Source organism: Dysidea avara, chromosome 13 (genome assembly GCF_963678975.1).
Source record: "Dysidea avara chromosome 13, odDysAvar1.4, whole genome shotgun sequence".
In the NCBI taxonomy this organism is placed as follows: domain Eukaryota; kingdom Metazoa; phylum Porifera; class Demospongiae; order Dictyoceratida; family Dysideidae; genus Dysidea; species Dysidea avara.
This window is the reverse complement of record NC_089284.1, coordinates 6,396,745-6,423,587: the sequence shown is the minus strand read 5'-3', so window position 1 is coordinate 6,423,587 and position 26,843 is coordinate 6,396,745. Positions and strand designations below refer to the sequence as shown.

At 37.3% G+C, this 26,843-nt stretch overlaps 6 protein-coding genes across 7 annotated transcripts; 2 read left to right on the top strand and 4 right to left on the bottom strand.

Moving 5' to 3' along the window:
* Window positions 1-399: 399 nt before the first annotated feature.
* On the bottom strand, window positions 400-11,792 carry LOC136243528 (activated Cdc42 kinase-like). Its single transcript, XM_066035040.1, has 12 exons — window positions 11,670-11,792; window positions 11,377-11,541; window positions 5,541-5,684; window positions 4,003-4,188; window positions 3,101-3,192; window positions 2,760-2,886; window positions 2,567-2,707; window positions 1,933-2,039; window positions 1,578-1,700; window positions 1,411-1,527; window positions 1,335-1,354; window positions 400-1,282 (listed from the first exon to the last, which is right to left on the bottom strand). Exons 1-12 carry the CDS (start codon window positions 11,706-11,708, stop codon window positions 510-512), a joined length of 2,034 nt encoding a protein of 677 aa, XP_065891112.1. The 5' UTR covers window positions 11,709-11,792; the 3' UTR covers window positions 400-509.
* On the bottom strand, window positions 11,775-16,119 carry LOC136243527 (non-receptor tyrosine-protein kinase TNK1-like). Of its 2 annotated transcripts, none has more exons than XM_066035039.1 (12): window positions 15,762-16,119; window positions 15,374-15,559; window positions 15,180-15,323; window positions 14,778-14,963; window positions 14,451-14,545; window positions 14,276-14,402; window positions 13,892-14,035; window positions 13,740-13,840; window positions 13,465-13,566; window positions 13,111-13,212; window positions 12,965-12,997; window positions 11,775-12,868 (listed from the first exon to the last, which is right to left on the bottom strand). In XM_066035039.1, exons 1-12 carry the CDS (start codon window positions 15,990-15,992, stop codon window positions 11,839-11,841), a joined length of 2,481 nt encoding a protein of 826 aa, XP_065891111.1. In that variant the 5' UTR covers window positions 15,993-16,119; the 3' UTR covers window positions 11,775-11,838. The 2 variants fall into 2 exon arrangements, with proteins under 2 accessions (XP_065891111.1, XP_065891110.1); XM_066035038.1 differs by having other exon boundaries at window positions 11,775-12,917; window positions 12,966-12,997; window positions 15,762-16,117.
* Window positions 16,097-17,320, bottom strand: LOC136243531 (beta-1,3-galactosyltransferase 6-like). Its single transcript, XM_066035042.1, has 2 exons — window positions 17,190-17,320; window positions 16,097-17,110 (listed from the first exon to the last, which is right to left on the bottom strand). Coding segments are annotated over exons 1-2 (954 nt in total). The 5' UTR covers window positions 17,192-17,320; the 3' UTR covers window positions 16,097-16,158.
* LOC136243535 (gamma-aminobutyric acid receptor-associated protein-like 1) lies at window positions 17,277-20,742 on the top strand. The gene is made up of 3 exons (XM_066035049.1): window positions 17,277-17,436; window positions 17,503-17,581; window positions 20,437-20,742. Exons 1-3 carry the CDS (start codon window positions 17,326-17,328, stop codon window positions 20,622-20,624), a joined length of 378 nt encoding a protein of 125 aa, XP_065891121.1. The 5' UTR covers window positions 17,277-17,325; the 3' UTR covers window positions 20,625-20,742.
* On the bottom strand, window positions 20,433-25,448 carry LOC136243532 (tRNA (cytidine(32)/guanosine(34)-2'-O)-methyltransferase-like). The gene is made up of 10 exons (XM_066035043.1): window positions 25,307-25,448; window positions 25,189-25,258; window positions 24,337-24,436; window positions 23,596-23,674; window positions 21,614-21,666; window positions 21,512-21,565; window positions 21,347-21,449; window positions 21,205-21,288; window positions 21,051-21,154; window positions 20,433-20,998 (listed from the first exon to the last, which is right to left on the bottom strand). Exons 1-10 carry the CDS (start codon window positions 25,425-25,427, stop codon window positions 20,738-20,740), a joined length of 1,029 nt encoding a protein of 342 aa, XP_065891115.1. The 5' UTR covers window positions 25,428-25,448; the 3' UTR covers window positions 20,433-20,737.
* LOC136243534 (uncharacterized) lies at window positions 25,381-26,825 on the top strand. The gene is made up of 7 exons (XM_066035048.1): window positions 25,381-25,578; window positions 25,665-25,766; window positions 25,825-25,933; window positions 25,987-26,043; window positions 26,320-26,465; window positions 26,517-26,575; window positions 26,638-26,825. Exons 1-7 carry the CDS (start codon window positions 25,396-25,398, stop codon window positions 26,762-26,764), a joined length of 783 nt encoding a protein of 260 aa, XP_065891120.1. The 5' UTR covers window positions 25,381-25,395; the 3' UTR covers window positions 26,765-26,825.
* The last annotated feature ends 18 nt before the right edge of the window (window positions 26,826-26,843 follow it).

Below are 26,843 nucleotides of genomic sequence, written 5' to 3'. Positions count from 1 at the left end.
ATCTGCACAATTCTCATCCAAACCTTCTCAAGAAAATAATCACAGCTGGCTTTGACTGCCAAAAGCTTTTTATTCTAACAAACTAAACACAACTGAATATATGGGGCATACATAACCTATCATTTATCTACCTTTTTGGTTCTTGCATTTTGAACAAGATTTTCAGAGATCTTTACCAACTCTGGAGATATTTCATTTGATCCAACATTCTCACTACATTCTGCCATTTTGTAACAACAAACCCAGCTGTTAGTAAGGACGTGTGTGAGTGTAGTTTAAATCCTAAGAGCCATACATGACACGATCAATTTGACTTTTGATATACCTATCACAGGATCATTGTGCTAGTTGGCACTATGTGTCACAACCAGGTACTATATATATTGTCATGCACACATGCCTGGCTACTCAGGGTTTGCATTGAAAAGTGTACAAAGCATATCCATTGCATATAGTTTACACATAATTACAAAAGCTGGTGTGCAACAAACATGTCATAAACAGTCTAATTAAACTACTTCTTTCGTTATTATTGTACTCTTATCAATAAGCCAGTCAGCAGCTCTCTGTATGTCCCACCGACAGTGTTCTAATGCTGTGATGCAATCATCTTCTGTAATGTGTTGCAACTTCATCATTAACAGGTGATGAACTTTGATGTCTTTAATTGTCTGTTGTACATCACCATTGATGTTCTTCATCAAGAGGAATCGAACAATCAGTTCTTGTTGTACTTCTGGTAATTGTTCCTTTATAGTGTCAATCAGATAAGCATGATCCCCGGGTGCTCCATAAGCAAGCCCCCGTGATTTTTTTCTAGTACTCTGGTGGTCCTGTTCAATCACTTGAAAAGTACTGAACGAGGGAGTATCAGTTTCACTTGTAGATGATGTACGTTGACGATGTGAAGAAATGTCGTTATCTGCCATACGTAAGTTGTAGTATGTGTGTGAAGGAATATCTGGGCAACTTGACACAGCTGTTTCAGGCAGACTGGACTTTAAACTTTGCTGCTGCTGCTGTTGATGCTGCCGCTGTTGATGCTGCCACTGTTGATGCTGCCACTGTTGATGCTGCTGTACACAAATGGCATCTGTATTGACATACTCTGGGTCTCTGCGGTGTGTTTTGGTAAGTGGTGATTGTTCTCTTGGTTGTATAGGGGGCCGAACTTTGGGGGACTGAGGTGTATCTGCTTTAACACCAATACTTTCCTGTCCTGTGGCATCTTTGTTATCTTGCAAAGTTACTATTTCTATACTGGTTGGTACACTAGATGCACCTATAACGAGACTGTAACCAACTATACTTTATACAACAGAGCTGGAGCTTACGTCTCACTGGATCAGACCTCCTGTATTATAACAAATATAGTAATCTGTATAGCAGTTTAAGATTTGTAATACTCACATAAATGTATCAGCTAAGAGAGGTCTATCGTACCATTTGTTACCATCACTTCCGATATGCGTCATGTGTATTACATTAGTTGGACTTCCAATGGAAATGTTTGCTAGATGTTTCTTACTATGCAATTATAAATTTATTACCACACACTTTGACATTCATAAACTAACTTGGACATTATGTCATGCTTTAATGTGTCTAGTGGTTTTGTGTCAAATCGCATCTTATCTGCTTCAATCCATCCACACTTTCCATTGACCATGTGTACACCAGTCCACCAAGTGTCTGAGTGTCTGCAATGTGCATGAATACAGCAAACGAGTAGGTACGATGGTATCAGTGGTTCAATATTGACGGTAATACATTCCACAGCAGTCAACAAATTAAAGGATTCAAAAATAAATTCACTTGTTATACTAAAACAGCTGGTTTACTACAATAACTATACTGTGCAATAATATTTCACATGGATAATTGGATAATATGCATATGGATCTCTACAGTATAGATAAAACATGCCGGCACCTATCAATGACAGTGATCCTGTCTCCTTGTTGGTAGTGAAGATTCTCATCATTACCATCATCATCCACATTGTATCCAGCTATAGCCATAACTTCATCATACTGTATCTACAACATGTGACCACAACATGATCACTTCACTATCTATTATCTAGCATGCATGCAAGTGCACAACGATAAAACTATAACTTTACTGCATAATTTAATTATAGTGCAATGTGTATATATATGAACCATGGAAAATAGAAGGAGTCCTTAGGGTGACTTCCAAAGAAATTTAGTAATTAAATACTATGATGGGTGTTCTATCTAATTGTTATAGTAATTTTATAGTTTTGGTATTTATGTCATGTGTAATGACTATGAACACCACTATTTAAGTTGGATATAAAATTTAAACAGTTAGAATACCACAGTTATTTAAAATATGTAATTATCCACCCCTGTAATTAAAAATAATACATTGATGCATTAGCAATATACTGAAAAAATTTTCAAATACAACATGAGTAAATGACGTATTTCATAACAGTGAAAATTTTACACTTGTTCAGATAATTAGGGATATTGTAAATTTGCACTTTTCACCCCTTTCTGCTTTCCATGGCTCATATATATATAAACAGAAACCTTACCCCTTTAAGATCACTACAGATTCTGTTAAAAGATGGTCTACTGTTTGGGAATTCTTTCCAACACCACAACATTATGTTATAAACTTGCTCATGGCATCTCTTTGGTTTTGATAGTTGTTTCTCTGCCTGTGATTGAGTTATCTATGTAAACAATTTTTTTTGTCAATCGTTTTAAGCATTGAACACATGTTACCATCCTGTGACTCAATCCCTCCCATGGTATGGAACCAAGAGAGTAAATCTCCCACAGGGTCACTCCATAACTCCATGCATCTGATGCTGCCGAGAAGATGCCATCTTGTAGGACTTCCAATGGACTCCTATAAATGAGATATGAACATCTATTAGTATATAATCCTACATACAGTACTGTGACTGCATATATTGTACCAGCACATGTACACAAGAAATATACTGGATATTACAAATGACATCTGGTCACAGAAAATAATAAAAGAACAGGGTACTGACATACTGAGTTTTACAACTATGCTTACTCCACTAGTAGCACAAACAGTTTTCTTTGCAGCTTACCATGCAACTCGTGCTTCGGCTACCTGCTCAACAGACTTGTAAGTGTCGGTTCCATGTAGGACTATGGCTAATCCAAAATTTGTCAACTTCAACTGAAAAGACGGTACACATGGACCACTGTAACATGTGTAAGCAGCGATAATAGTTAACTAGCTATGTTGCCAATTTCTTTAAACAATAATTTTATGAGAGTAGCACTGTAGTGTAAAAACTCTTTCCGAGTATTTTATTTGTTTATTTATTTATTAAGGCTTTACAGTGCTGAAGGTCTATAGGACACCTGACAATTGGAATCTAACATGTTATGCATAAATTTTTATTATCTTTGCTTAATATAGCCACTTAGAAGCCACCTCATTAACAAGACTATAGTATGTTCACATTGAGCTGAATCCTCAAAAACATATAATAACTCATGGATGCAATTACACACGATCTTGAAATTTGGCTCATTTGTAGTACTGCTTGACCCACTAAAAATGTTTCAAAATCTTTCTGTTCGACATAATATTTACGGCCAATCAAAATTTTCACAATGTATTCCCTATGGGGAAGCCATATAAGTACAGTATCCATTACAGCCCTTTTCCAAACTTGTAATGGAGCCAAACTGTATGTGTCTGTTGTTGACACCTTTGCTGTTACCAATAATCATCTGGTTGGCTGAAATATTAACTCTGTTGAGAAAAAAAAAATCTACTTTCAATTTTTAGCTGTTTTTCAGGATTCAGCTCAAAAGTGAACATACCATACTTTGTTATAGTGGCCAGTTTTAGTAGGTACAAATATAGCCAAAATGTTGAATTGATTTGCATTCTACATAAGGGAATACGAGACTAATGGCAGACCAATTATATATAGTTCATTATATAATTTACACTCTTATGTAATCTGACTCTCACATGATCATCACTGCTCATAAGAATATTCTTGGTAGCTAAATTCCGATACACCAAATTTTTCTCTTCCAGGTATTTCATAGCACTGGCTATTTGTTCTGAGTAGTTGTGCAGTCGCTTAGCAGTGAAGATGTGATCATTGTTCCTCAAGTATGACAGCAGGTCACCCCTGTGTGCATACTCCATGACCTGTAGTAAAGCATCCATACATGTATCAATAAGATTTTATTGGATTTTCAGCACAACTGTACTGTATGTTGTACAAAAGCATATTGGTGATTAATTTCTTTGTTTCAAAATACGTAGAACTTAAAATGTCAACTCAACCCTATGTGCTTGTTTCTTTTGCGCCAGCACTGAAATATCAGTGCATGATGTTTACACTGGTACAATCAAGATAGACCCCCCAAGACATTGGGAGATTTTATATACAGAGGTGGATTCATGAGCTGGCAAGGGAAGGGTCACATCAAGTAAGTGCAATACTCCTTGCAGGTTTGAGCCTATTATGCTCCTTCCAGACTTCCCAAAAACTTCTAACCTATTGTTTGATAATGTTCTCACTCATGATCATTTCTCAAAATCAGGACTTTCAGTTAAAATTTCAGTGAAAGCAGAAGTTGTTATCTATAGTCAAAAATATAACTAGCTACACCTGTCCTGTATTATACTAGGCTAGGACACTTAGATATCAATGTGACCTGAAGAATGTACAGTGGTAAAAAAATACACAAGTTTCAGAATTATGCTGAATTGACTGTTCTATTAGGATAAATGAATGTTCTATTAGAGTATATCAGGCTTTTTGGTCCACACTCAAGTAGACAAACAGTTCTAGCAGTATCTCATTCTTAGTGGTTTAACTTGACTTCAATTTATAAAAGACACAATCCTTTATTCTACTGATTATTCCTGTGAATGCTCTATATTTCCAAAATCATGCCAAACAGACGTCCTATAATTCTCATGAGCTAGACCATAATAGGCACAAGCCTAACATTTGTAATATGTGACCAGATTAACACTTGACTCCTTATACTGATTAACTTGTTCTTAGCTTCAAAATGCAGCCAGAGATACTTTAGCTGCACTTATGGAAAATTTCAGGCAATTATATGCCATGAGCAAAAAGTTATGGAACTTCAAAGTTCATCTTTCCCATGTTTCTTTTCTTCTTTAATTTACTTATTAAGGCTTTACAGCACAACTGCTTAAGGTCTGTAGGACACCTGGTCGTTTAAAGTTGCTACATAAAGGGTGTTTGAAAAGGTGGAGAAAGGAGATAAAATCCATGACTGGGCCTGGGCAGCCTTGAACCTGCAGCCATCCGATTAACCCTCAAATGCTTACAGGAGTCTGCCAGGTGGTCAGGATGTCTTCTCCTTGCCAATTTCAAGTATATATGTATCCATATGAACTCTAGTGAGTGACTTATTATCTGTTTGTAGTTAGATTTTAATGTTGTAGCCAAAAGCAGTAAACAAGCAAACACAAATCTAATGCACCAAATTAGCATATGACAACATGCGACAGCCACATACCAATCTTGGTGGAGACAGGTTAATGCCAAACATCTTAATGATGTTGGGATGTTTCAGTGTTGAAACAACATTAGCTTCTTCAAGAAACTCCATCAACACTTGTCCATTACCAGTTTTAGTAATTGTCTTGACAGCCACTCTTTGCTATAACATAAAATGCACACACAAACACGATATACATGTTGGTGAAGAAAGTGTGTGGTGACAGAATCTATAATATGTACACAATACTTGTGACTTATCAATTTCATCTGATAGGTGGTAAATTACTTAAGGCAGAACATGTACAACCATTAGGCAAAGGAGCCTAAGAGAAAATTGAAGTAAAATAGAACAAATACATAGAAAGGCTGAAAAATAAAGCTGACCCCCAATCTACAAGCTGCTTGCATAAATACCATGCAGCCAAGTTATAGTTGTGTGGTGAGGTGGGTGAGCTTCTTGCTGTGCTTTACATTTATGACAATATGCATCTTTCATTGTTTATAGATACAAGGGGAGTAACTATGACATTATTATGCAGTGTAGTGTATTACGTGCATGTATATTCTGTACTGTGAACATAAGTGATCCATCTTCATGTAGGTCATCCATACTGAACCTTGTGTTATACTTTGAACCATCTATCACAACCTTTAAATCTCTATATATTCTTTCTAGCATATCTTTATTTCTCCACCTGTTATTCCCAAAATTATCACCAAAGATTTCCTGGAGTAATTTGTGAATACAACAGATTACACCTGTTTTATTTTGCAACTGTATATATAGGCAATCACTAGCGACAGTAAAAAGCATAAAATTGTAGCCTAAGAAGTTGAGATACTCTAATAGAGCAGTCACATTTCATGTTTAATGATAGTAGTTGTAAAAGGTATCTCCGTAATACTGCAACCAAATATTTCTGATTCTTTTCACAATTATTCCACCATATTCTGCAAGCCGTTAAGTCTACATTGAGGCAGGCTGGCTCCTGCTTGACAGAGTAATAGCCTGGTCCCCTTAGGGGATGACCAAGCCAGTCCTCCTAGAGTTTAGACTCTAAACTCTTGATAAAAACTATGTGATAAAAATCTTGAAAATGCATTTTACATTAGTCCTGTTTTATTATAATATACAACTCTTCAGTTTGAGCTATTCAAAATAAAATTCTCTGAATTTTCCTTCCTGCATCACATCCATATCTGTTTACTAAAATGTTTCATTATTCTGTATACTTCCAGTAGTTTCATTTCTTTCATACTGTTAGTCACAGCAAAGCAATATTTGTAAGGCGCCAGCTCACATATTAGTGCAGATCAAGTCAGCATGAACTTTGGCACTCATAATCAGTAACTTTAACAATGGAGGTACAAGCTTTTTAAATATGTTTTTGCTATCCAAATAATGCATAGCTAATAATTAATGACTACTAATTTGTTGGAGACCATCACGAAGGTTATAGAAAGCCTGTGTAGTACTCGTACAATAATGGAATTTCCCGCTCTCCCAGATTCAGGATGAGAGAAACCCATACACATGCAGGACAAAACATTATGTGCATGCAAACAGGGACATATTTAGGGGGTTTCCTGGGACCCCCTCTGAAATTCTTGCAGCAGAAACCAGATAATCATTGTTTGTATATAATTATAGCAGCACACATATACTACAGAATAAAAGGGAACACAAACCCAGCTATACAGTGTAAAGGGAAACTTACAGATTGATTCCTTAAAAGTGGATTAATGGAGAACAAAGGTATGTATTGAAAAGCCTAAAGATCAAGGTATTCTAATAGAGCAGTCAGATGTATTTTAATAGAACAGTCAAATTCACTTTAACAGAATACCATTTTAAAATGTGTGTAGCTAAGCTAGCTAAGACTATCTTGAAGATTTAGTAGCTAGGGAGGAACCATACATCATTGATGAATAACATAGTCAAAACACCTAGTATGTGAACGAGTCCTCATATTTAATTGGATAATTTGGATCACTATAACATTGCATGTATTAGGAGGCATCTCCAAACTGATTTTGGTACGTTTAACGTCATAGTTATGCTAACTTCAGACCCCCTCCTTAGCATCACACTATGAAAACAATACATTGGCAATAGAAGCACAAAACATAGCATTCTTTACTTGAAAACATAGTCTACAAACAATATGCTTAATCACATCATTTCTCTATTCCTAGCTAACTGCTTTAATAAAAATTAATAACGTCATGGGCTGAACCCCTCCCCCCTTAACGTCATTATGACATTAAGCATACCAAAATCAGTTTGGAGATGCCCCATTAGGAAATGAAATCATGAATATAGTCAACAGTAGATCATATGAAGAGGTTTTTACATGGAACGGACATAATTTGACTTAATCACAGAACACTGTAATTTTCGCAAACTAACCTGCAGAACTAATTCACAGTGCTTAATTTTGTTTCATTGTAACACTAATGAAGTGAAGGTTAATGGCTGTCAAGACATCGAAATACCTCGTAGCGTTCCCTTCCAAATATCCTCCATTCAATTCACCATAGAAAAAGTAAGTGATTTTCAACCTTAAAATGACATACTTAAATTTCCTCTGATTTCCTTCTGCTACAGCTCATCTTAATCGCTATTCACTGCTCTTTCCAAATCTGGTTCAGAATCCAAGGTATCTATCACATGTCGCGGGTTATTACGCCTTTTATTGCAGGCCCCCGAAACGCCCAATACAAAATGTATGGGGAAATTTGCTACACCCGATCGGTTTAGACCATTTTGATGCGTCTAAGTTCCCTGAATTGGACTTCTTTTGGTATCATTGTACTCGCAGAGAGTTTCTCTACATGTATCAAATTTGGAAAGTTGTTAAACAGACTTGAGGTAGGCGGTACACGATAATTAATTTAATTTCTGTTCCAGCTGGCATTTTTGCCATGGACAAAAGTATAGCAAATGTCCGTAAACTTCTTCATATGTTTGGAAGCATTTTATGTTCAAAATTTGCCCGCAGCTGACCCCCCAGACCTCTGCACATGTAACTCACAACTTGTGGTTTCTCGTCTCTATAAAAAGAGCAAGAATTTGCTGTTCATGGCATTTGTACAGACCTTACAAATGTTAAGCTAGGGGTTAAAGGTCTCTGCATGGAAGAATGGCCCGAGTTGCCAATCCTCGCTACTCACCACCGAAGGGATACCCTTTAAGAAGAGTGAGTGAATTCACTACCAAATCTGGAAACCACATTGCTGGATACACCTAGTCTGGGGTACGAGACTAGGATACACCCAAGGGGCCACTCACGCTATGAAATTTCGCACAACCACACAGAAATTAATTTCGAAATTTGAAGTGAAATCAGAAATTTCTGACACAAACTTTTCATTAGCGCGTACCCCGTTATCGTAACATCATCTGTTTTCCTATGTCTATGTAAGCTATTACATAATAGAAATCATTTACGTGTTGTACATAATATTATAAGGCATCATAGAAACCACAATTCTGTAGTGTATTCATTTTTACCTCTTCAGTGAAATTTACAGCTCAGATTTCAGTCTTTATAGGCATAGCAGATTTCAGTGGACATCACAAGGAGCAACTGATTTGTTTACAGCTTTAGTATATAACATTCATTCAAGAGGTATGCAAGCTATATAAATTTAGCTATACTGGATTTTGTATCTGTGTATAGTAGCTTTCACCTAGGGAAGTGCATGGGCTGTTGGCTTAAATTGGCTATTTATAAATGTAAAATTGAAAAAAAACTGAAGCTACAATTCTTTTTATTTTACATTCAGCACTGAGCATGCACTTGTGACAGTCATACCACTCTGTGCTCATAAGCAGCATGTCTTTATAATTATATAATGAGAATAGGCTTAATTTTGTGGTTGTTATTATGATTTACAATAATTATAAGGTATAGTATATAACCTCATTTATGGCTCTATATAATTCTACATATGTACGTATACTGCATGTGCCAACTAAGGTACCTATACTGTAGCTAGGGTATATATTGGTGTTTTCATTAATTTAATGGTACTGTGATACCTTTGTGTATGCATGCACGCAAGTAGTGTATAAATATTATCCTGCAGTAATTAACTCTAGGTGGTCTAAAACTACAAGGGGATGACCAGGGTGTACAGCATATTTAATATCATGCCTAGAAAATGGAATTTTGACTGAGTTTCCAGTGCCGGTTAGAAAAAGAAGATTGACAAGTAATATGAGAGCACAGGTGAATCAAAGTTATTTATATGTCCGGTCTGTTTAGGCCACTCCAAATAAATTATGTTTCCCGTCCACCGCCCGCATCTAGTTACTGTCAGCTCTAGATATTCCATTATTCCATATTCTTCCATTATTTTCCGGTTATTGTTGCATACTGACAGGCCCACTTGAAACCATGTCAGCTCACGTGTAAGCAGTGCTATCAAGTCGGTATAAACTTCACGTTTGTGCCAATTTTGCAACTTAAAAAGAAAGGAACAAGCTTAAGGTTACGGTATAGTCACGGGCAATCATTCAAAATTTTGAATGCCTACCGATACTTTTTGAGAAGCCCATGAAACCAATCTAGCAGCGTGAAAAGTTTTAAATGAGGGTGAAGCCCTTCATATTTAATGTTTTTATGTAGCTACAGTGTAGTTTGAGACAGGTGGAACACTACAATTTGTTGTAGTAACACAAGTATCGCTCAGCTCCGACTGGCTGTCACTACCATGTTTTTCCGCCGCCAAATACAGCAAAAGCTGTAGGCTCTATTGGCATTTCTGGGGCATAGTGATACTGTATATTAAATTTATTAGGTCCTGTGGAAGCGTTTTTGGCGTGTTTCTTCCCAGTGACTCAGATACAAGCTTTCAAAGAGCTTGTTTCACTCGAAAAAACTACTAAAAGTTCAATAAAACGTCTATACTACCAGTAACTTAAAAAATCGCTTCCACAGGACCTAGATATTTTAGTTGTTTAGTCACTTGCATTGAAATTATAAGGATTCAGCAATCTGTTAGTCTGGTTTTTGGCGGCGCGTTTTTATAAAACATCGCTCTATTGTGGACCACACATCCAAGAACAGTTGTTGTTCTGTAGTAAAAACAAACAAGCACAATTAGTTGTATTGCTAACACAATACAGTTGTTGAAATTATTTATCCCTGCTTTGGGTTTTGTAATTTGTTCCGCCCACGCATTTTAACTATTCCGTAACCTTAAGCATGCTTTTATGTAGTTTTTATGGTTGTGCCAGGCAAATAATGGCTTGAAAAGCTACCAATCTTATAATGAAATAATGGAAATGGACCACCTGCCCGCATGCAAATATGCATGAGTCCAGGACGGGAAACAGAGAATTAATTTGGAGTGGCCTTGCAACCAGACGATGGAGGAACAATGGTGTTTTGTGAGCAATGTCAGGAATGGTTCCACCAAGACAAATGCATATCTCCAAATGATGAAGTTAAAGAAGATGCTGACCGGTTCTGTGAACAATGTAGACAATAATGTATTGTGCTATATATAGCTAATGCTGTTTGTCACTTACCTGCATGCACTTACTGCCTGGATTTACATAATTGCAACACAAAAAGGTAGTATTAAGTTTATTTGAAATTTCAGAAATTAATTTTGAAATTTCAGGAATTAATTTCAAATTTTGAAATTTCAAACTCAAACCTTGAATTTTTTACGAAAATCTGAGTAATTTCAAATTTCGTACGCGATTTTGAGCGTGAGTGGCCCCTTGGATACACCACTGACCGTAAACATACACCTGAACATATGATATCATGTCAGCATGTTCAGTGCGGGCCGGGACAGTTTAAATTGCACAATAAAATAACGTGTACAGTACTAACCAGTGGTCCATTACTGCTTTCCCAGCTTCCTTCGTGTACAATACAACGTGATCCCTCTTTGATCTTGCTCACTAATTGTATACTGGCATCATTAATCACTACCGTCTTGTCCGTATCTGGATCATCACCGGAATATGCCCCATTCGGAATGGGTGAACTGTTTCGCTATACCAAAACAATACAATCTAATGTACTGGCATAGCGCACATCAGAGTCCCGGCTTGTGCAGTGCAAAAGTGAACAGCTAGTTGGGTGTAGCCCCTCATTGAATGCAGATGCATACATTTTCTTACCCTTTTGCCGGTAAAAATCCTTCGAACCACTGAAGCCATATGGAGTAAACGTTCAGCCACACCTCATCATATTAGGTATTTAACGTAATTACGTACGTAATTAAGTAATTACACAATACAATTTATTAATTACTAGTTACAGCGAAATACCAATACATAAAAAAGCAATTTAAGAGATGCTTTGCTCAATAAGCCACTCAGCAGCCCGGTCCAGTTTCCACTGACAGTGACCAAGTGCTTTACAACAATCCTCTGTAGTAGTGTTCTCCAAACCCATATCCATCAGGATATGCACTTTAATGTCTTGCAGTGATCTTTCCATGTTCCCTTTGTTCTTGGTAAGATACTGTAAACAAACAGCTTCTGATGCTTGTGGTAATGATTCCTTTATACTAATAATAAGGTGGTCATATGGTCCAGCAGTTTTTCTAGTTGTAGGAGGAGTGTCACTACCTCTTCGGTGATCAGTCTTCTTCTTGATCTCTGGACTATAACTATGCCGTCTATCCTGCAATTGTCTATTTACCAGTGGTGATGTTCGCTGCAGAATGTGTGGATGTTGATCTTCTATTCTGAGAGCATCATACTGACTGCCTGGTAATGTCCCTAGCGATGGTGCTTCACTAACCAATGGAGGTGGATATCGGATATCAGAATTGAGTGGAGGGCTTGTTGTAGCTTTATGATGGTGTGTGTGTGCTGGAAAGATAGTTGCATAGCAGTCATGTGTTCCTGGTTGAGGATGATTAAATGATGTCTTGGCATAAGCCTCTGCTCTTCTGCTTGGTTGAATAACAAGTTCATCTGGTGCAGTTTTATCATTGCTACCAAGCCAATCATGTGCATATTCATACCGATCATCAATGTTTTGATAATGATGTTTTCTATGCCCTGCAATATAGTCATCTGAGTGGGTGGGAGACGTAATTAGTGCTGACGGATCAGTTGAATCTGATTGTAAATGAGAGTACTGAGATTTGATGGCTGCCCTATTAGCATAAGGGGGCTCATCCACATCCACAGTGGCAGCTTTTAGTAGCTTATGCCGAGGCTTAGGAATGGGATGTTGTTGAATATCAGGAGAAGATGTAGATTTGGACATGGTACGAGGAGTGTCATAGTGACGCATTTCAGAATCCTGACCACCTGTAACGTTACGCATCTCTTCATCAAGTTGTATCAAATTAGCATCTGTATCTGTAGATTTCTTTGGTACAAGATAAGGAGAAGGTATTCCAATGTTACCTCCTACAAAGACAACAATTATTACACTACCTTGTAGTGGTTTTAACTTACTTTCATGTCTTTGAGGAGCTGGAGGACTGGTGCTATGTTAAGAACAAGAAATACGTATGTTTACCGCACACTGTCCCACCCATGCATGTACCCCCATCCTCTACACATGCACGCACACACGCCTGTGCACACACACAACACATACTTTGCTGGGTTAGGCTCAGTGGACCATTTAGTTCCATCGGAGCCCACATGTGCTCTATGGACTATGTTGGTTGGACTGCTAATCACTGTTGCACTCTTTCTCCTAAAACAGTAAACAACAAGTTGAGTGTAGAAATTTAGAAAAACATTTCACTCTCCACAAAGTAAAACTGCAAAACTGGAATGTATCATAATAATATACGTATTATGGGATGCAAGAGTTGAACTAGACATATTCCCTAAGCATAATTGTAGACATTACACTGTTACATAAGCAAAGTAAAGCTAGAGTTTAGTTATCATTCCCTAAACACAGTTCTACACACTGGACAGTTTACATTACAACATGACTCACTTGCTCTTTACGTTGTTCTTTACTGGGATAACCTGGCTAGCTTGAAAGTGACCAAACTGTCCATCTTTATCATTAATGCCTGTCCACCATTCATCAGAATTTCTAAAAATCATCACATAAATGCTGATAGTACATAGCAACATTGGCAGAGGATAACATTGCAAACTTTCAGTATGGGTGGGTAAATGGACAAAGGAAGCTAAACTATTTACTGGAGTTATACCATTCATTTCCTCCACCTAAACTTAGTGTACTCTGCAGTAGCAAATATTTACTTGTCGATGATGGTTATCTTGTCTCCTACTTTGAATGGTAACAAATCAGCATCACCATCAGCATTACAATCTCTTATCGCCAACACTTCTTCATAGTGTATCTACACACATCCAACAATGCTAATATGTATACGTGCAATAACAGTACCCACTTCAGTAAGGAGCTTGACAACTTCAACAAATTTTGGTCTGTCCCTCGGTGTTCTTGTCCAGCACAACAACATCAAGTCGTACATACGCTGGTGGCATCGCTTGGGCTTGGACAACCGTTCACCAGTTAACAACTTATCTCTAATCTGTCAACCAAAGAAACACAATAATGTAATTGTTCAATTTCACACAACAAGGAATCCATTTGCTAACTAGAAACCAATTGACAAGGATAAAATATGCAATATCCTTTCTTAGTTATCATCCTTATCCTTATTCTGAATATTAAAAGGTATAGGACACCCATGTAATGCGAGATGGCCAGATCATGGTCCCAGTACATAAAAAGAGAAGTTGCTGATAGCAAGTACATACACACTGAATACCTCAATAGGGTTCAATCCCCTCCATGGGGCAGCCCCAAGTGAGTAAATTTCCCACAAGGTGACACCATAACTCCACACATCTGATGCTGCAGAGAACTTTGCCTCAGTAAGAACTTCTAGTGCACTCCTAAACAGGAAGGAGGTGATTGCTACACAAGTGGTCCTGCTAACGTACCATGCTATCGGTACTCGTGATGCCAGGTTACTAAGTTTGTAAACATCGCTGTACTCATCTAAAACTCTAGCCATCCCAAAATCTGACAGCTTCAACTAAACAATTACAATACAAATCCTATACATTGTTACATACCATTACGGTATCATGAATAACAGAAAGTGGCATAAATAGCAACTACAAACACTGGGAAACTTATACTATAGACAATGGGCATAGAAAGTGTATGTATAACAAACATGCACACACTACAAACGTTTACTATAACAGGAATGTATAAGTGCCATAAGACATACAGAAGAAAGCATTGCTATGTTCTACACTAACCGTATCTTTAGTATACACCAATATGTTCCTGACAGCGAGGTCTCGATGTAACATCCTCTTATCTTCCAGATAGTTCATAGCACTGGCTATTTGTTTTGCATAACCGTGAGTCATTTTTACCGTAAACACATTTTTATCATTCATCAGGTAAGAGTGTAGATCACCCAAAGCTGCATATTCTTCAATCTAAAGAAGCAATACATTACAATTTTGTGTGCACTTTAATAGGATTGCTGTTCTCATAAACGGGGTACCTACCCGTTCACCCTGCTATGTAGCTAGAGATGAAGTATATAGTTAATAGTACATTTTATAAGTTCAACTTCTCCATTGAATATATAAAGCAATTATTAGCTGACCAAATGCTTTAAAATGGTGTAAGAACTACAAATATTTTCTTACCAATCTAGTTGGTGTTAGGATCACTCCATACATTTTAATGATGTTTGGATGTTGTAGTTTCAACATCACATTGGCCTCTTTGAGGAATTCAGTGAGAAACGTAACATCATCATTGTCAGTTAGGACCTTGATAGCAACTTTTAGCTGTAGGAGAATTTATTGTAAACAATTTAGTGGGACTCAAGGTGACTGACCATTCCATTCCTGGTATCCCAGTTTCCTTCATACACAATACCATGTGCTCCTTCCCCGATCTTATCCAGCATCCTAATGTCACTATCATCTATCAACATAGCACCAGGGTCCACGTTGGCCTGCTCTAGTGCCTGAGCTGCATTTGGACTTGCAGCATACTTTTTACCCTTACGTAACAGTTTATCCTAAAGGAATTGATATAATATCTTAAATACTATACAACCAGAGACTTGTAAGAAGGGTAGGCCTGTCAATACAGGCATTGGAACCTAAACTACTGAACGCAGAAAAATTCCAGACGTGTGTAATTATCCCCAAGGAGTAAACTATAACAAAGGGGCGTGTACCCACACCGTTACAAAAGTACGAATCAAGAAGATGACAAACCTTAAACTTTCCGATCTTAGAGAAATGCCGGTCATATTTGTCGAGTAAGCGCTGCCCCTCCGTCCTCGATAGTCCTATATCTGTTAGATCCTCTTGTTTCACGTGATTTAGGTGCTCTATTTTCTTAATCCCTGCAGCGAGGAAACCTTCATGGTATTGCTCCAAATCGTATTTCGTTAGAAAGTTTAAAAACTCTGCCTCTTTAATGGTATCTTTCGTCGCCGTCGCCATCTTAAAGGGAATCCCCCTCCAGTTTTTCTAGCAAGTCATTTCTAGCTAACTGCTTCGCACGTGATCTTAATTTTACGAATAAACACGGAAACTTGGCAACGATATTTACGATACTAAGGGAATTTATGTAAACTAGATTATATTAATTTTCACAACTTCATTATTTTCATGGTATTCCAGCTTGCCTCCTACAACATTCTGAAGGTTGGCTATCCCAGTTGTAGATATATGAGGGTTTATACTGAACCTCTCTCTGACATAACTTGCCAGCCTCTTTGAGTGTCTTGTGTTTCTCCAACATCATCTGTGTAGTCTGTTTGTGTGTAACTATGTAGGCATTGTTACATCCCCTACTCTGATATTCTGTGTCAAATCTCACATCATGATTTCTCTCAATGTTGTATGGTGCAAGCCATGCACCTACTGACACATCTTCATTGACATATAACTTAAGGTGGTCACTATTCAGAGCTATCAGTTTTACCAGGTCAGCTGACAACACATAACCGCCGCCAAGAGCATATGGCAAATATTTGTCACACAAATACCACTCAGACTCTCGGTATTTTCCAGCTCTCTTAACAGAAGCACGTCCATCAAAGAACCCCCAACAATACATTCTATGAGATGTACGACCTCTTAATTCATCAAGTAGTGTCTTCAGTACCACAAACGTATCATCATCACATTTCAGCAGGTAAGAAAACTGAACATTATTGCCAGCCCAAATGTAACTGTAAAGCACCTTCCTTGTGAGATTAGCAAAGGAGTCAACCAGGTTGTCTAGCAGCAACAAGTCTTGGTGGTTATCATTTTCCTTAATTATCTCTGTCAATTTATCTTTTGCCATGCTCATTGTACCAATAACAAACTTGAGCAGGACGTCTTGATGTAGTTGACTCTCGGAATACCATGTTTGTCTGATGGTGTCTCTACGTGCCTTGCCATCTGGACTTGACAATGCAATTACCAGTAACAGGTAACCTTTAGCAGTGTTCGTTTGTTCATTAGGTTTGACCACAATAGCTATATCTACATTAGCTTTGGCCGTCACGTGATGCTTGTCTTGATCTTGGCACCCACATCCCACGTGATTCGATGAATTGGTCCAGTAAAACCTCGAGTAACACAAAATAAAACCTATTTGACTAACCACAAAAACTAATCCGTACAAAAAGATAAATTTTTTAAACGTACATCTCAACATCACATCATCCTACTACTTATCAGCAGCCTAACTACGGCCAAAAACAGTTAGACTACACTGACTACATACGTGGTAGCCAAATCTCGCTCTAAATAGTGCACACGTTTCCAAATAGCCCCTATCATCATGGCGCTGACTTTACCGGTGTACAGTAAGATGAAGGATTCAGTTCCTAGTATGGAAGAACGAAAGAAAGGGGCAATTAAAATTAGACAAGATGCTCCAGAAAAAGTTCCAGTAAGTTTTCTGCCCGTTTACTACCTCACATTGTTATCATATCCGGGATGATTGTACGTTGTACAGGTGGTGATAGAAAGAGCTAAGAAGTCTAATTTACCAGAGCTGAGAAAGTTCAAGTATCTGTTTAACTCTCATTTTACAGGTTAGGATTGTAGAAACATTCTAACTTATCCACACTCCAGAGTATATGGAATATGGTCCACATTCACCAGACGGTGAAAGGTACCTTCATGGAAGAGTCTTAGTGTATCTATCTAGTATAGAAAATAAGTAATTCCGAAGAATGAAAACCAACTTTTAAACCTGATTTATGATGTGCCAGCCTGACCACAAACGCAAGGCTAGATAAATCCACAATCACTATTTCATTCCACATTAACAAACGCACCTGTGGCATGGGTTCTTGACAAGTGTCTGTCCTCTGCTCCTTGCCTCAGTCTTGTCACCCAGATCCTACATCACGTACATAAGACTACACCGATCGCACCTTTATTCAAGGAAACCACACTAAGATGTTAATTTTCCATAATTGACACTTTCCTACACACATATTTAGACACCACAAAACACTTGCACTACTGTAAGAGTAGATAGCTGCACTCAGATTTTTTTGCCACAAGTCACAACAACCATGCCCATCTATTATGTAAGCTATTAGCAGATCAAAATACTCTAATAAAGCAGTCACTTGAATACCACAACTATGTATATTCTAATAGATCAGTCACATGCGTACATCTTCGCTATGCTATAACGTAAGGATTCAAGGGATAAAAGTATTATAATGATGGTATTACAATAATGTAGATCCCTACTTTGGCATTGAACAAATTGTGTGCAAATAGGGCTCCATGATAAAAAGTAGTGAAATAAGAAATATACCACCTGTAACTGTTAACTTTTTTTGTTATAGTGAAGCTATGATATACATGTGTGGTTGTGACTGCTTTATTAGAGTATCTCAATCTCCCTACTTATCTCAATTGAGCTAAGTAATAGATTAAGGGAGACAGTTGCTATGTCTTGTTTTGTATAGCTAGATCATTAAGGGATGTGGTCACCATGCTCTGTCATTTAAGGGTGTGGAAGCATATCCTGATCACTTAAGGGGTGTGGTCACAAGGCAATAGTTTAACAAGTGCAGCTACAGGTATCTGCTCCCTCTTATAGTAGCGTTAGTGCTTCATATAGTTTTGTGGTGTCTAAGTACACACAGGAAAGTGTTGATACAGAAAATTTAATGCCTTGGTATAGTTTTCTTGAATGAAGAAGAAAGGGACTATGTAATTGAAGATAAAAAGAAAGGAAAAGCACAGAATTCAGACACTGGTTGGTTGGTGTTCAGGCAGGCTGGCTGGCTGACTGGCAGGAATTTTTTTTTCCTTCTGTAATGTTTTCCTGTTTTTAATACCGTATTTGATGCTAGATGCACTAAGACTCCTCTCTGCTTTTTGTAGTGTATGATATTTCTATGATGGTTTTTAATGGCAGCATTTTTGTGGGCATTGTTCGTCTTAGGGGGGAACCCTACTATACTGTGTTGTTTGATAGCAGGCTTAATTTACCCACTTAGCTACGTTGTAATACCATCATTCATCATTGTTTGACTGCTTTTTATCATTAGGATACCTACTTTATTTTTTAAATTAGTGGATTTTACTAAAACTATATAAACTAGTGTAATAAAAAAAGTATTAAAAATGAAGTAGGGTTTCAGTGATAAAATTAAGAGATGATGGCAGCTATGATGGAAAATCCCTACTTGGCATTGTAGCAATGTGGCTAAATTGGCATGTTTTCACCATCTTTTTAATGCCAAAGTAGGGATTTTCCCACATTGCTACAATGCCAAGTAGGGATTATAGCTGCCGTCATCTCACTTTTTATCGCTGGGACCCTACTTCATTTTTAAACTTATACACTAATTTATTTACTTTGTTTTTGTTAAGAGCACATAGCTATACACATGTGGTAGAGTATCACGATCTTGCCACAGTACTTACTACACAGTAGATTAAGCTAGGAGCACGGAACAATACCTTGCTTTCTATGGAACTAGATCATTGAGGGGCATGGTGTCAGCACTGATTATTAGAGGTGTGGTAGCATGTTCTGATTGTTTAAGGGGCTCATTGCAATCGTTTAATAAACTCAGCTTAGCTGCTACCTCAAGTCCATTAAGCACCTCAAATAGTTTTGTGGCATCTGAATACACTCCGTTAAGGAAAGTGTTGATATGGAAAATGGTATGGTTTCTTGGCATGAAGAAGAAGACAACCATTTAATTGAGGATAATAGGATGTCAGAACCATGAATGGCACATCCCACCAGTGAGTCTATTGTTGTGGCATAAAATGGTGGCCGTGTGCTGCTTTGTTTGGCCTCTAGCCTTGTGACTGTGGTCAGTGAGGCAGGCTGGCAGAAGAAAATACGGTTTTTTTGGTGATTTTTAAAATTCTATATCTGGCCGCCTGCAAGTGTTGCTTGCTGTATTTGATGATTTTGATGGCACACATCTTTTTAAACTATTAATATATTCTAATAAAGCAGTCATATATAACCTGCTGTATTTAATGATTTTAGTGGCACATGTCACTTTAAGCTATTAATATACTCTAATAGAGCAGTCACATATAACCCTAGGGTGGTGAATTGTTCTATTAGAATATCAATTAATCTTTTATTCTGCTATCAATGTTTCAAGTTCCATGTCAGTTGGAAATCTTGCTCTAGGTTCCTACAATAATAACAAGAAGCCATAAAATTGGTTGCAGTTAGTAAGGGCTTGTGTTTGCAAAATATGATGTCTAATCTAAAACAGCGAAGCTATGAAAAAGAATACACCCTATGCAAAAGATTGTGACACTATGGGTAGCAGAATCAGCATCATTTCAGCCTTTTTCTAATACAGCCTTTGGTCAAGGTCTTTTTCACAGCTCGAAATGTTTTTGGATTATGTAATTCTGCAACAAAATTGCAATTTTATATGTTCCACAGTTGCAGAGGTGAAGGAATTTATCAAAGGCAAATTGGACATACCACAGCAGCTACCCCTGTACTTCTACATTAATGGTCTCATTCCATCAAAGGATAGTACAATGGGTGCACTTTATCAAGAATACAGAGAACCAGACTATCTCCTGTACATTGCTTACTATGAGGAAAATATACACCAAAACACTTGATAATATGCTTGTACATGAAATTTTTGAATTCATTAAAAAAATTTTGTATGTTAGCAATGTCATGTCCTTAAACTACAATTTTTTAATAAAATAAAATATACATTTTTACACTTTCAAATATCAGAAGATACTTTCTCAGTCGTAGTAGTGGTAGTTCTAACTGGATCATCCAGTGTCAATTGTTCAACTTTTAAATCATCACTTGTGTTGGTTTGTTCTTTACTAAAAATGTCTGTTGGTACAGCACTAGCAGTAGCTTGATAACTGGAATAACTGGCTTTATCCAGCATGTTCTGCTTCTTGAGTTGACAAGCTGTCTTGTATGGTGGACTAATTGGTAACTGTTCGGGCATCAAACTTCCTTTACATGTACCCTAGTTTTGAAAAAGAAATAAATTCCAGTTTATCTGTATAGAGATGTTATACCTCAACTGGGTATGTCATGTCAGAGTCATAAGCACTCAGGTCTCCACATGCCACAAAAGGAACAATAACTCTGTTGACCCCAGTTAGACTATTGAAGTCCTGATCTGAACAAACAAAACAAGTGATTGTGGGATACATTTTATTGTAGGCTGACCATATTTTAAGTCCAGTAGTGGATTTGACATGGTCGGCTTGTAGCCTTTAGGTGGACTATAATGTTGACACACTACAAAGGCCTCTGGGGGGAAAGGAGAAGGTTAAAAAGAACAGTAGAAAAATGGGACAAAAAGTCTTACCTATGCTAGAGTTTCTACTACTTCTTGGCTTTGCACATGTTACTTTTGGGAAGAATGTCTTCAGTTGAGCATAAAGTAGTGACACATCCTTCCCTCGGAATATCTACATAGACGTGAACAGTTAGAACTAAAAAGTGTCTCAAAAGGTTTATGTGTTTGCATTACTTTGGCAACAAAAGTTCCACCTGGTTTTAAGATGTGTGTTGTGATGTTCAGAGCCTACATGAATGTACCTGTAACACTTGTATGTTTCAAAATCTAACCTACCGCCAGTAATAGTTGAGCCTGTATGTATTCGTCCATATCATGTAGCCCTGTAACTGAACCAACAGATATTACAGTGAAACCTTCTTCTTTTTACAAACTCCGAAATATAGACAAGGACAACACAGATCTGGCCCTGAAATTTGGGTGACAGGAAACTGATAGGGTAACTCTCTTCTGAAAAAGTAGTGGAGACATTAATAAAGTACGGGAACTCAACGGAGTGCACTTGTGGTAGCAGATACGTGAGCATTGAAAGCTGTCATTAAAATTATTAAGGTTCATACCAAATTAAATATCCATGGAGTTATGAACATTTATTCATGTAAAAAAATTGAACTTAGCTCATGCCTACAGGGTAAACTGAGCATGGGAATAACTTGAAAATTGGTGTGCTGATCATTATTGTAGCAGTGCCTTTTGATGGTTAGAAAAACAATGGAGTTACAGATACAAAGTTATAAAGCAAAAACTAAATAAGTGTAAAATCGCAGGATTGAGATACTGGGTAAAAAGGTACACAAAATTGTGAAAAAACTTACCAGGGTTCAAACCAGGGACTAACATCCACACCGAATCTCTGCTATCTCTTGGCTCTTAATTTTTACTTTATAAATGAATATTCTAGTTTACATCTGCTTATTGGTAAACGTTTATAATTTCATAGGTCTACCGATGGCTTGAATATTTTCCGTGAGTTCTATTAGAATAGAATATTCTATGTGTGTTCTATTACAAGTCTTCAAAAAAATGTGCGCTCTATTAGAGTATTACAATAATATTAACAAAATTAATATTGAATAAAACATGCAATACGTACAGTACATTTACAAGTCTGTCTTCAGTAATCATCATTGTGTCTGCATACATAAAAAGAAATGTGAGTAAAAGAAACCCCAAAGTCCTGGATTTAAAGCCCTACAAAGTACAAAAAGAGTGAAATCCACACAAAACAGTCAAGCTACGAAAAAATCATGTGGTCTTTATAAGCTTGGGTGAAAGAAGTTGTGAAATCAAAGGTGGCGGCTGAGCTATATTTTACAGCTTGGCTGTTGTTGTGTAGATTAGAGTATTAGCATGGTTTTGATTTTAATCACAGCCATGACCAGTTTCTGGCTTCAGTAGTCCCCTCCCCATAGATTTACTCATGTCTGGATCCATACGTTTAAAGAGAGTACTGCAGTAAAGATGGAATTCTTAATATACAGCAACAGTAGATGTAAATATGGGTGTAGTACATGTATTTAAGTGGAAATTAAAAACAACAAAACTTTACAATTTTATCCCCCACACACTACCATATTTCGGTAATGGGTAGAGAAACCATATTTGTCAGAGATGACAAACATCCCTTCCAATTTTCATGATGAGATTATAGGTGATAAAACAGGTTGCTGAGTTTGATAATTGCTCGATCAGTGGTTGAAAACTTGAAACAGATTGGATGGGCACCATTAATCACCACTTAACGATTAAGCAATTATCTGAAATCGGATAAATTTCCTTTTACCACTGGTTCACAGAATATGTACAAAACTGAAAAACCAACTCCCAAGAATATCCAACTAGCAGTGAACTTTCTACTTGCTTTCTTTGTGTGGTATTTATAAATGCAAATGGCTTCTGCATTAGTGATGACAATTGGTTAGAAACTTACAATGTTCAAATTTTAAAAATGGGTCACATGCTTGGTAATCACGTGTTCACTAGCTTCTGATTATCAAAGTAACCAACATACTGTTACATAACCCGGACTTTATTATGTCATAAAACATAACAGAATATTTTAATAATGCAGCTGGCATGGGCAATAAAATACTGGCTAATTTGTTTTTAAACTGGTCACGATTAGCTTTTTAAACACATAGTAAACAAGATAAAAAGATCAAATGTCAAATGCATGCTCACACACACACAAACTATGCTATCACATTTGCAGGTTAACTGATCCACAATGGATCTACAATAGGCTATTACAATGATACCATCAGGGGCTCCATCGCAGACAACCAAATCGGCATGTTCTCCAGCGAAATGACCAATTATTTGATGTGCAGTAGATTCCTGTAAAGTATGTGGGCATGTTGGATCAGTGCACAAGCAAACAGCCCATGATGGAGTGATTAAAATGTCATTTATTTACCTCACAAACAGCAAATCTAACAATCACACTTTTAAGGAGTAAAACAAATTAGAAAAGATAATGCAATTAAGCTAATAACATTCTTAGCTAGGTCCCCTGCAGTTGGGCTACATACGTGATTAAGGTATGGCATTAAACAACAGTCTCTGTGAAGCAAATTGTATGCTCATTGTCAGCTACTTCACATAAAAACCTACCCTACTGGTACTTTGTATTTGATTTTAATCGATTCTTTTTCATGTGGGCCAAATTAACAAATGACATAACACACAGTTCACCCCTCTACCATAGATAAACTGACAGTGATATTGCAGTGTATATGGTCCCACCTAAACACAAAGTTACCAACTACTGAGTCCAAACATGTCCTTGTGGAAGCACATAACACAGCATTCTGCCCACTCTACATTCAGCAGTGGTACAAAGCAGCTAATATTACTTTGAAAAATTGACTACAGCTTTGATGTCTGTGTTGGGACATGCAATTCCTGGACAGAACATGGCATGATGAATCCACACAGACATAACTAGAATTCAAAATGATTTCCAAAGAGGAACTGTACAGCATACTAATAAACTGTACCTTGGTGATATCTCCCTGGATTTGTATGACACCAGGAAGAGGGGCCATTGCTTGCAAGTCAACAGCCACAATCTTTACATCTTCATCATTGTCATCTTTCCTATGGTAAAAGTTAAAAGGCATTAAAACTACTTGTGACATTCAATCTATGGGTAATAATCACTTTCAATGGCATCAATTTTTGTGCAATGTTCCATTATAGCGGTTTCCAACTTGATTGTTCACTTTTTAGAATTTAATATAGGCACTGTGCTATGTGGACACAATTGTTAACACTACAAAATGAATTTTTACTTTTCAACCTTGTTCTGGTATACAGTCCAACTAAGTGGCACATACCCCACAAAATAATGTATGCACTTTTGACACAACCCCTAAGACACCTTTGGACTACCATCCCAAGTGTCCTTAATATAGAAGTGGTCTGATTTCAGGGGTCAAATATGTAAGTTCACCAATAATATTTGTACTTATGCAATACAATACTGATTGGGCCTCTAATGAGGTGACTTTTGAGAAACCTTATTATAGCAGCTTGGTACACACAAAGCAAACATAACTTGTGATCAAAGACATCAGCAAAAGATTTTAAGTTCCAGCATATGCAGACAACTATTTGTAATGGTGTTTCTTGATAGAACCAATTCATCAAGAAATTATTAGGACATACATTAAAATAGAGAAATAAAATAGCAATAAAAACTGCTCAGATCACAGGTCTCGGGATGAAATTTTGTCCAGTCAAGACTATGACCATGAACACAGATCAACCTATAGCGTGTGTCTGCGTATCACCCCTTGACAAAATACCGTGAAAGTGTAGAATGTGCAGATGCGAACATAATAAGTTACCTCAGCTTTTTACTAAGAACTTGACTCCAGCTACCAGGGGCTGCACATAGATCCACCACCTTCTTGACTCCTATTAAATTACGTAATATTACATAATGCACCATCCCTCTCTTTATACCAGAGAATATATCAAACTCTTCATCAATATGGAGAAGTTTGAAGGCACTTCTAGCACGCCAACCCTCTTCCTTAGCTAGCCGATAATAGATGTCCCGCTTGTCCTTTGAAGAGCGACCCATCTGTAACGTGGAAGTTGTGATTGTGGGATCCGGATTATTTCGTGTCATGTCAACGCCGACGCCGACGCCAACGCCAAGCAGCACATGCAACGGCACAGAAGAGTCTGATGATAGATACTACATTATTTCATTTTCATATGGCATTCTAATAGTAAGTTAACCCCTTCATATACATGCATACATGCACCGACTGTGACTATAATAAAACGTAGTGTGTCATGGTGTGTATTGTAAAAGGCGTTGATATTAGCCCATGTTGCCGTTCACCATTTGTGGCGGCAGAGAAATCTAAAACGAAACCAGACAACCGTGGTTGAAATTGCTGGCAACACATCAAAAGTGAGCACACAAATCACTTAATTGCTGTTGCTAATTCTTCCGTTGTGGGGGCGCTCAGAAACTGAAGGAGGAGGTTTATAGCTGGTGTAATAAGGTGAAGAACCTTACTCCCAACCCAAAACTGATTTCAACAGGAGCTTCCCCGGTGGAATATGGTAATGAATTTGGTGAGTGGTACCATTGTCTGTATGTTAATAGTCTTTCTATGGAGTTTCTGTAGGGGATGGCCCCACTCATTGGTTTAGAATGAAAGCCTATGATTCTGCAACAGAATTTGGTATGTTTTATATTTCAGTAACATAAAACTACAGTGATAATGTTAGTTATACCAGTAGGTTTAGTTCTCTTTGCACCTTGGAACCGTATATAGCATAGTCATAAAGGCTTGAATTGATGTAATTTACAGTTCCATTCCAAAGAAACTTTTGGATGCTGTGCTGTAATCCCATATGAGGAGTATAGAGTTACTGTTAATAGTTTCCCAATTTGCCATGAGTTTTGAGTAGTATCAAAATCATCTGAATATCTGTTTGCTATAATTTTTTGTTTGTAGTTTTAAATTACCGAGGGCTGCTCTCTGACTCAAAGGAGTTCTCGGATTTTCCTGAGCTAGTTCAAGATTTTCAAACATCTGGGAAACTATCAGAGAATGTGGATGCAGCAATTAACCTGTATGAGTTTGCCAGATACAAGCCTGGAGTAAGGCTACCTGGTGAAATTTGATACCACTTAATTGTATGGTTTCCATAGGATTTTGGCGAGCAGCATTACAAACAATTTGTTGATTATCTTTCATATTTTAAGAGGAGGTTGTTTACTAGTTACATTAACACATTTGTATGTCATCATGATTATTTTTTTTTTGTAATAGTTTATCACCAGAAGATGGAGAATGGTCATTATCTGCACATGATTTGGACCTTAGCTCAAGGCAACGTGAAGATACTGAGTTTCTACTCACACCAGACACCCAGGATATAGTAGACACTCCTGTATAAAGCATGAACTTTCATTTTGAAAATTTTGATCCTTCACAATACATGTTATTTTATTGCAATAGTTAACGATGTTTTACGG

What these genes read in the sequence shown, in the direction of transcription:
- LOC136243535 (XM_066035049.1), top strand. Translation starts at nt 17,326, where the DNA reads ATGGCGCTGACTTTACCGGTGTACAGTAAGATGAAGGATTCAGTTCCT. An exon ending in ATGCTCCAGAAAAAGTTCCA is followed by an intron (nt 17,437 to 17,502) that starts GTAAGTTTTCTG and finishes TACGTTGTACAG; the next exon opens with GTGGTGATAGAAAGAGCTAA. An exon ending in GTTTAACTCTCATTTTACAG is followed by an intron (nt 17,582 to 20,436) that starts GTTAGGATTGTA and finishes TATGTTCCACAG; the next exon opens with TTGCAGAGGTGAAGGAATTT.
- LOC136243528 (XM_066035040.1), bottom strand. Translation starts at nt 11,708, where the DNA reads ATGGCTTCAGTGGTTCGAAGGATTTTTACCGGCAAAAGG. An exon ending in GGATTTTTACCGGCAAAAGG is followed by an intron (nt 11,542 to 11,669) that starts GTAAGAAAATGT and finishes GTTTTGGTATAG; the next exon opens with CGAAACAGTTCACCCATTCC. An exon ending in AGGGATTGAGTCACAGGATG is followed by an intron (nt 2,708 to 2,759) that starts GTAACATGTGTT and finishes TTGTTTACATAG; the next exon opens with ATAACTCAATCACAGGCAGA.
- LOC136243534 (XM_066035048.1), top strand. Translation starts at nt 25,396, where the DNA reads ATGTCCCGCTTGTCCTTTGAAGAGCGACCCATCTGTAACGTGGAAGTT. An exon ending in TGATTCTGCAACAGAATTTG is followed by an intron (nt 26,044 to 26,319) that starts GTATGTTTTATA and finishes TTTTGTTTGTAG; the next exon opens with TTTTAAATTACCGAGGGCTG. An exon ending in CTTTCATATTTTAAGAGGAG is followed by an intron (nt 26,576 to 26,637) that starts GTTGTTTACTAG and finishes TTTTTGTAATAG; the next exon opens with TTTATCACCAGAAGATGGAG.
- LOC136243527 (XM_066035038.1), bottom strand. Translation starts at nt 15,992, where the DNA reads ATGGCGACGGCGACGAAAGATACCATTAAAGAGGCAGAGTTTTTAAAC. An exon ending in GGGGATTGAACCCTATTGAG is followed by an intron (nt 14,036 to 14,275) that starts GTATTCAGTGTG and finishes TTTGGTTGACAG; the next exon opens with ATTAGAGATAAGTTGTTAAC. An exon ending in TTGTCAAGCTCCTTACTGAA is followed by an intron (nt 13,841 to 13,891) that starts GTGGGTACTGTT and finishes GGATGTGTGTAG; the next exon opens with ATACACTATGAAGAAGTGTT.
- LOC136243532 (XM_066035043.1), bottom strand. Translation starts at nt 25,427, where the DNA reads ATGGGTCGCTCTTCAAAGGACAAGCGGGACATCTATTATCGGCTAGCT. An exon ending in AGAGTTTGATATATTCTCTG is followed by an intron (nt 25,259 to 25,306) that starts GTATAAAGAGAG and finishes GTAATTTAATAG; the next exon opens with GAGTCAAGAAGGTGGTGGAT. An exon ending in ACTACTGGACTTAAAATATG is followed by an intron (nt 21,155 to 21,204) that starts GTCAGCCTACAA and finishes TTGTTTGTTCAG; the next exon opens with ATCAGGACTTCAATAGTCTA.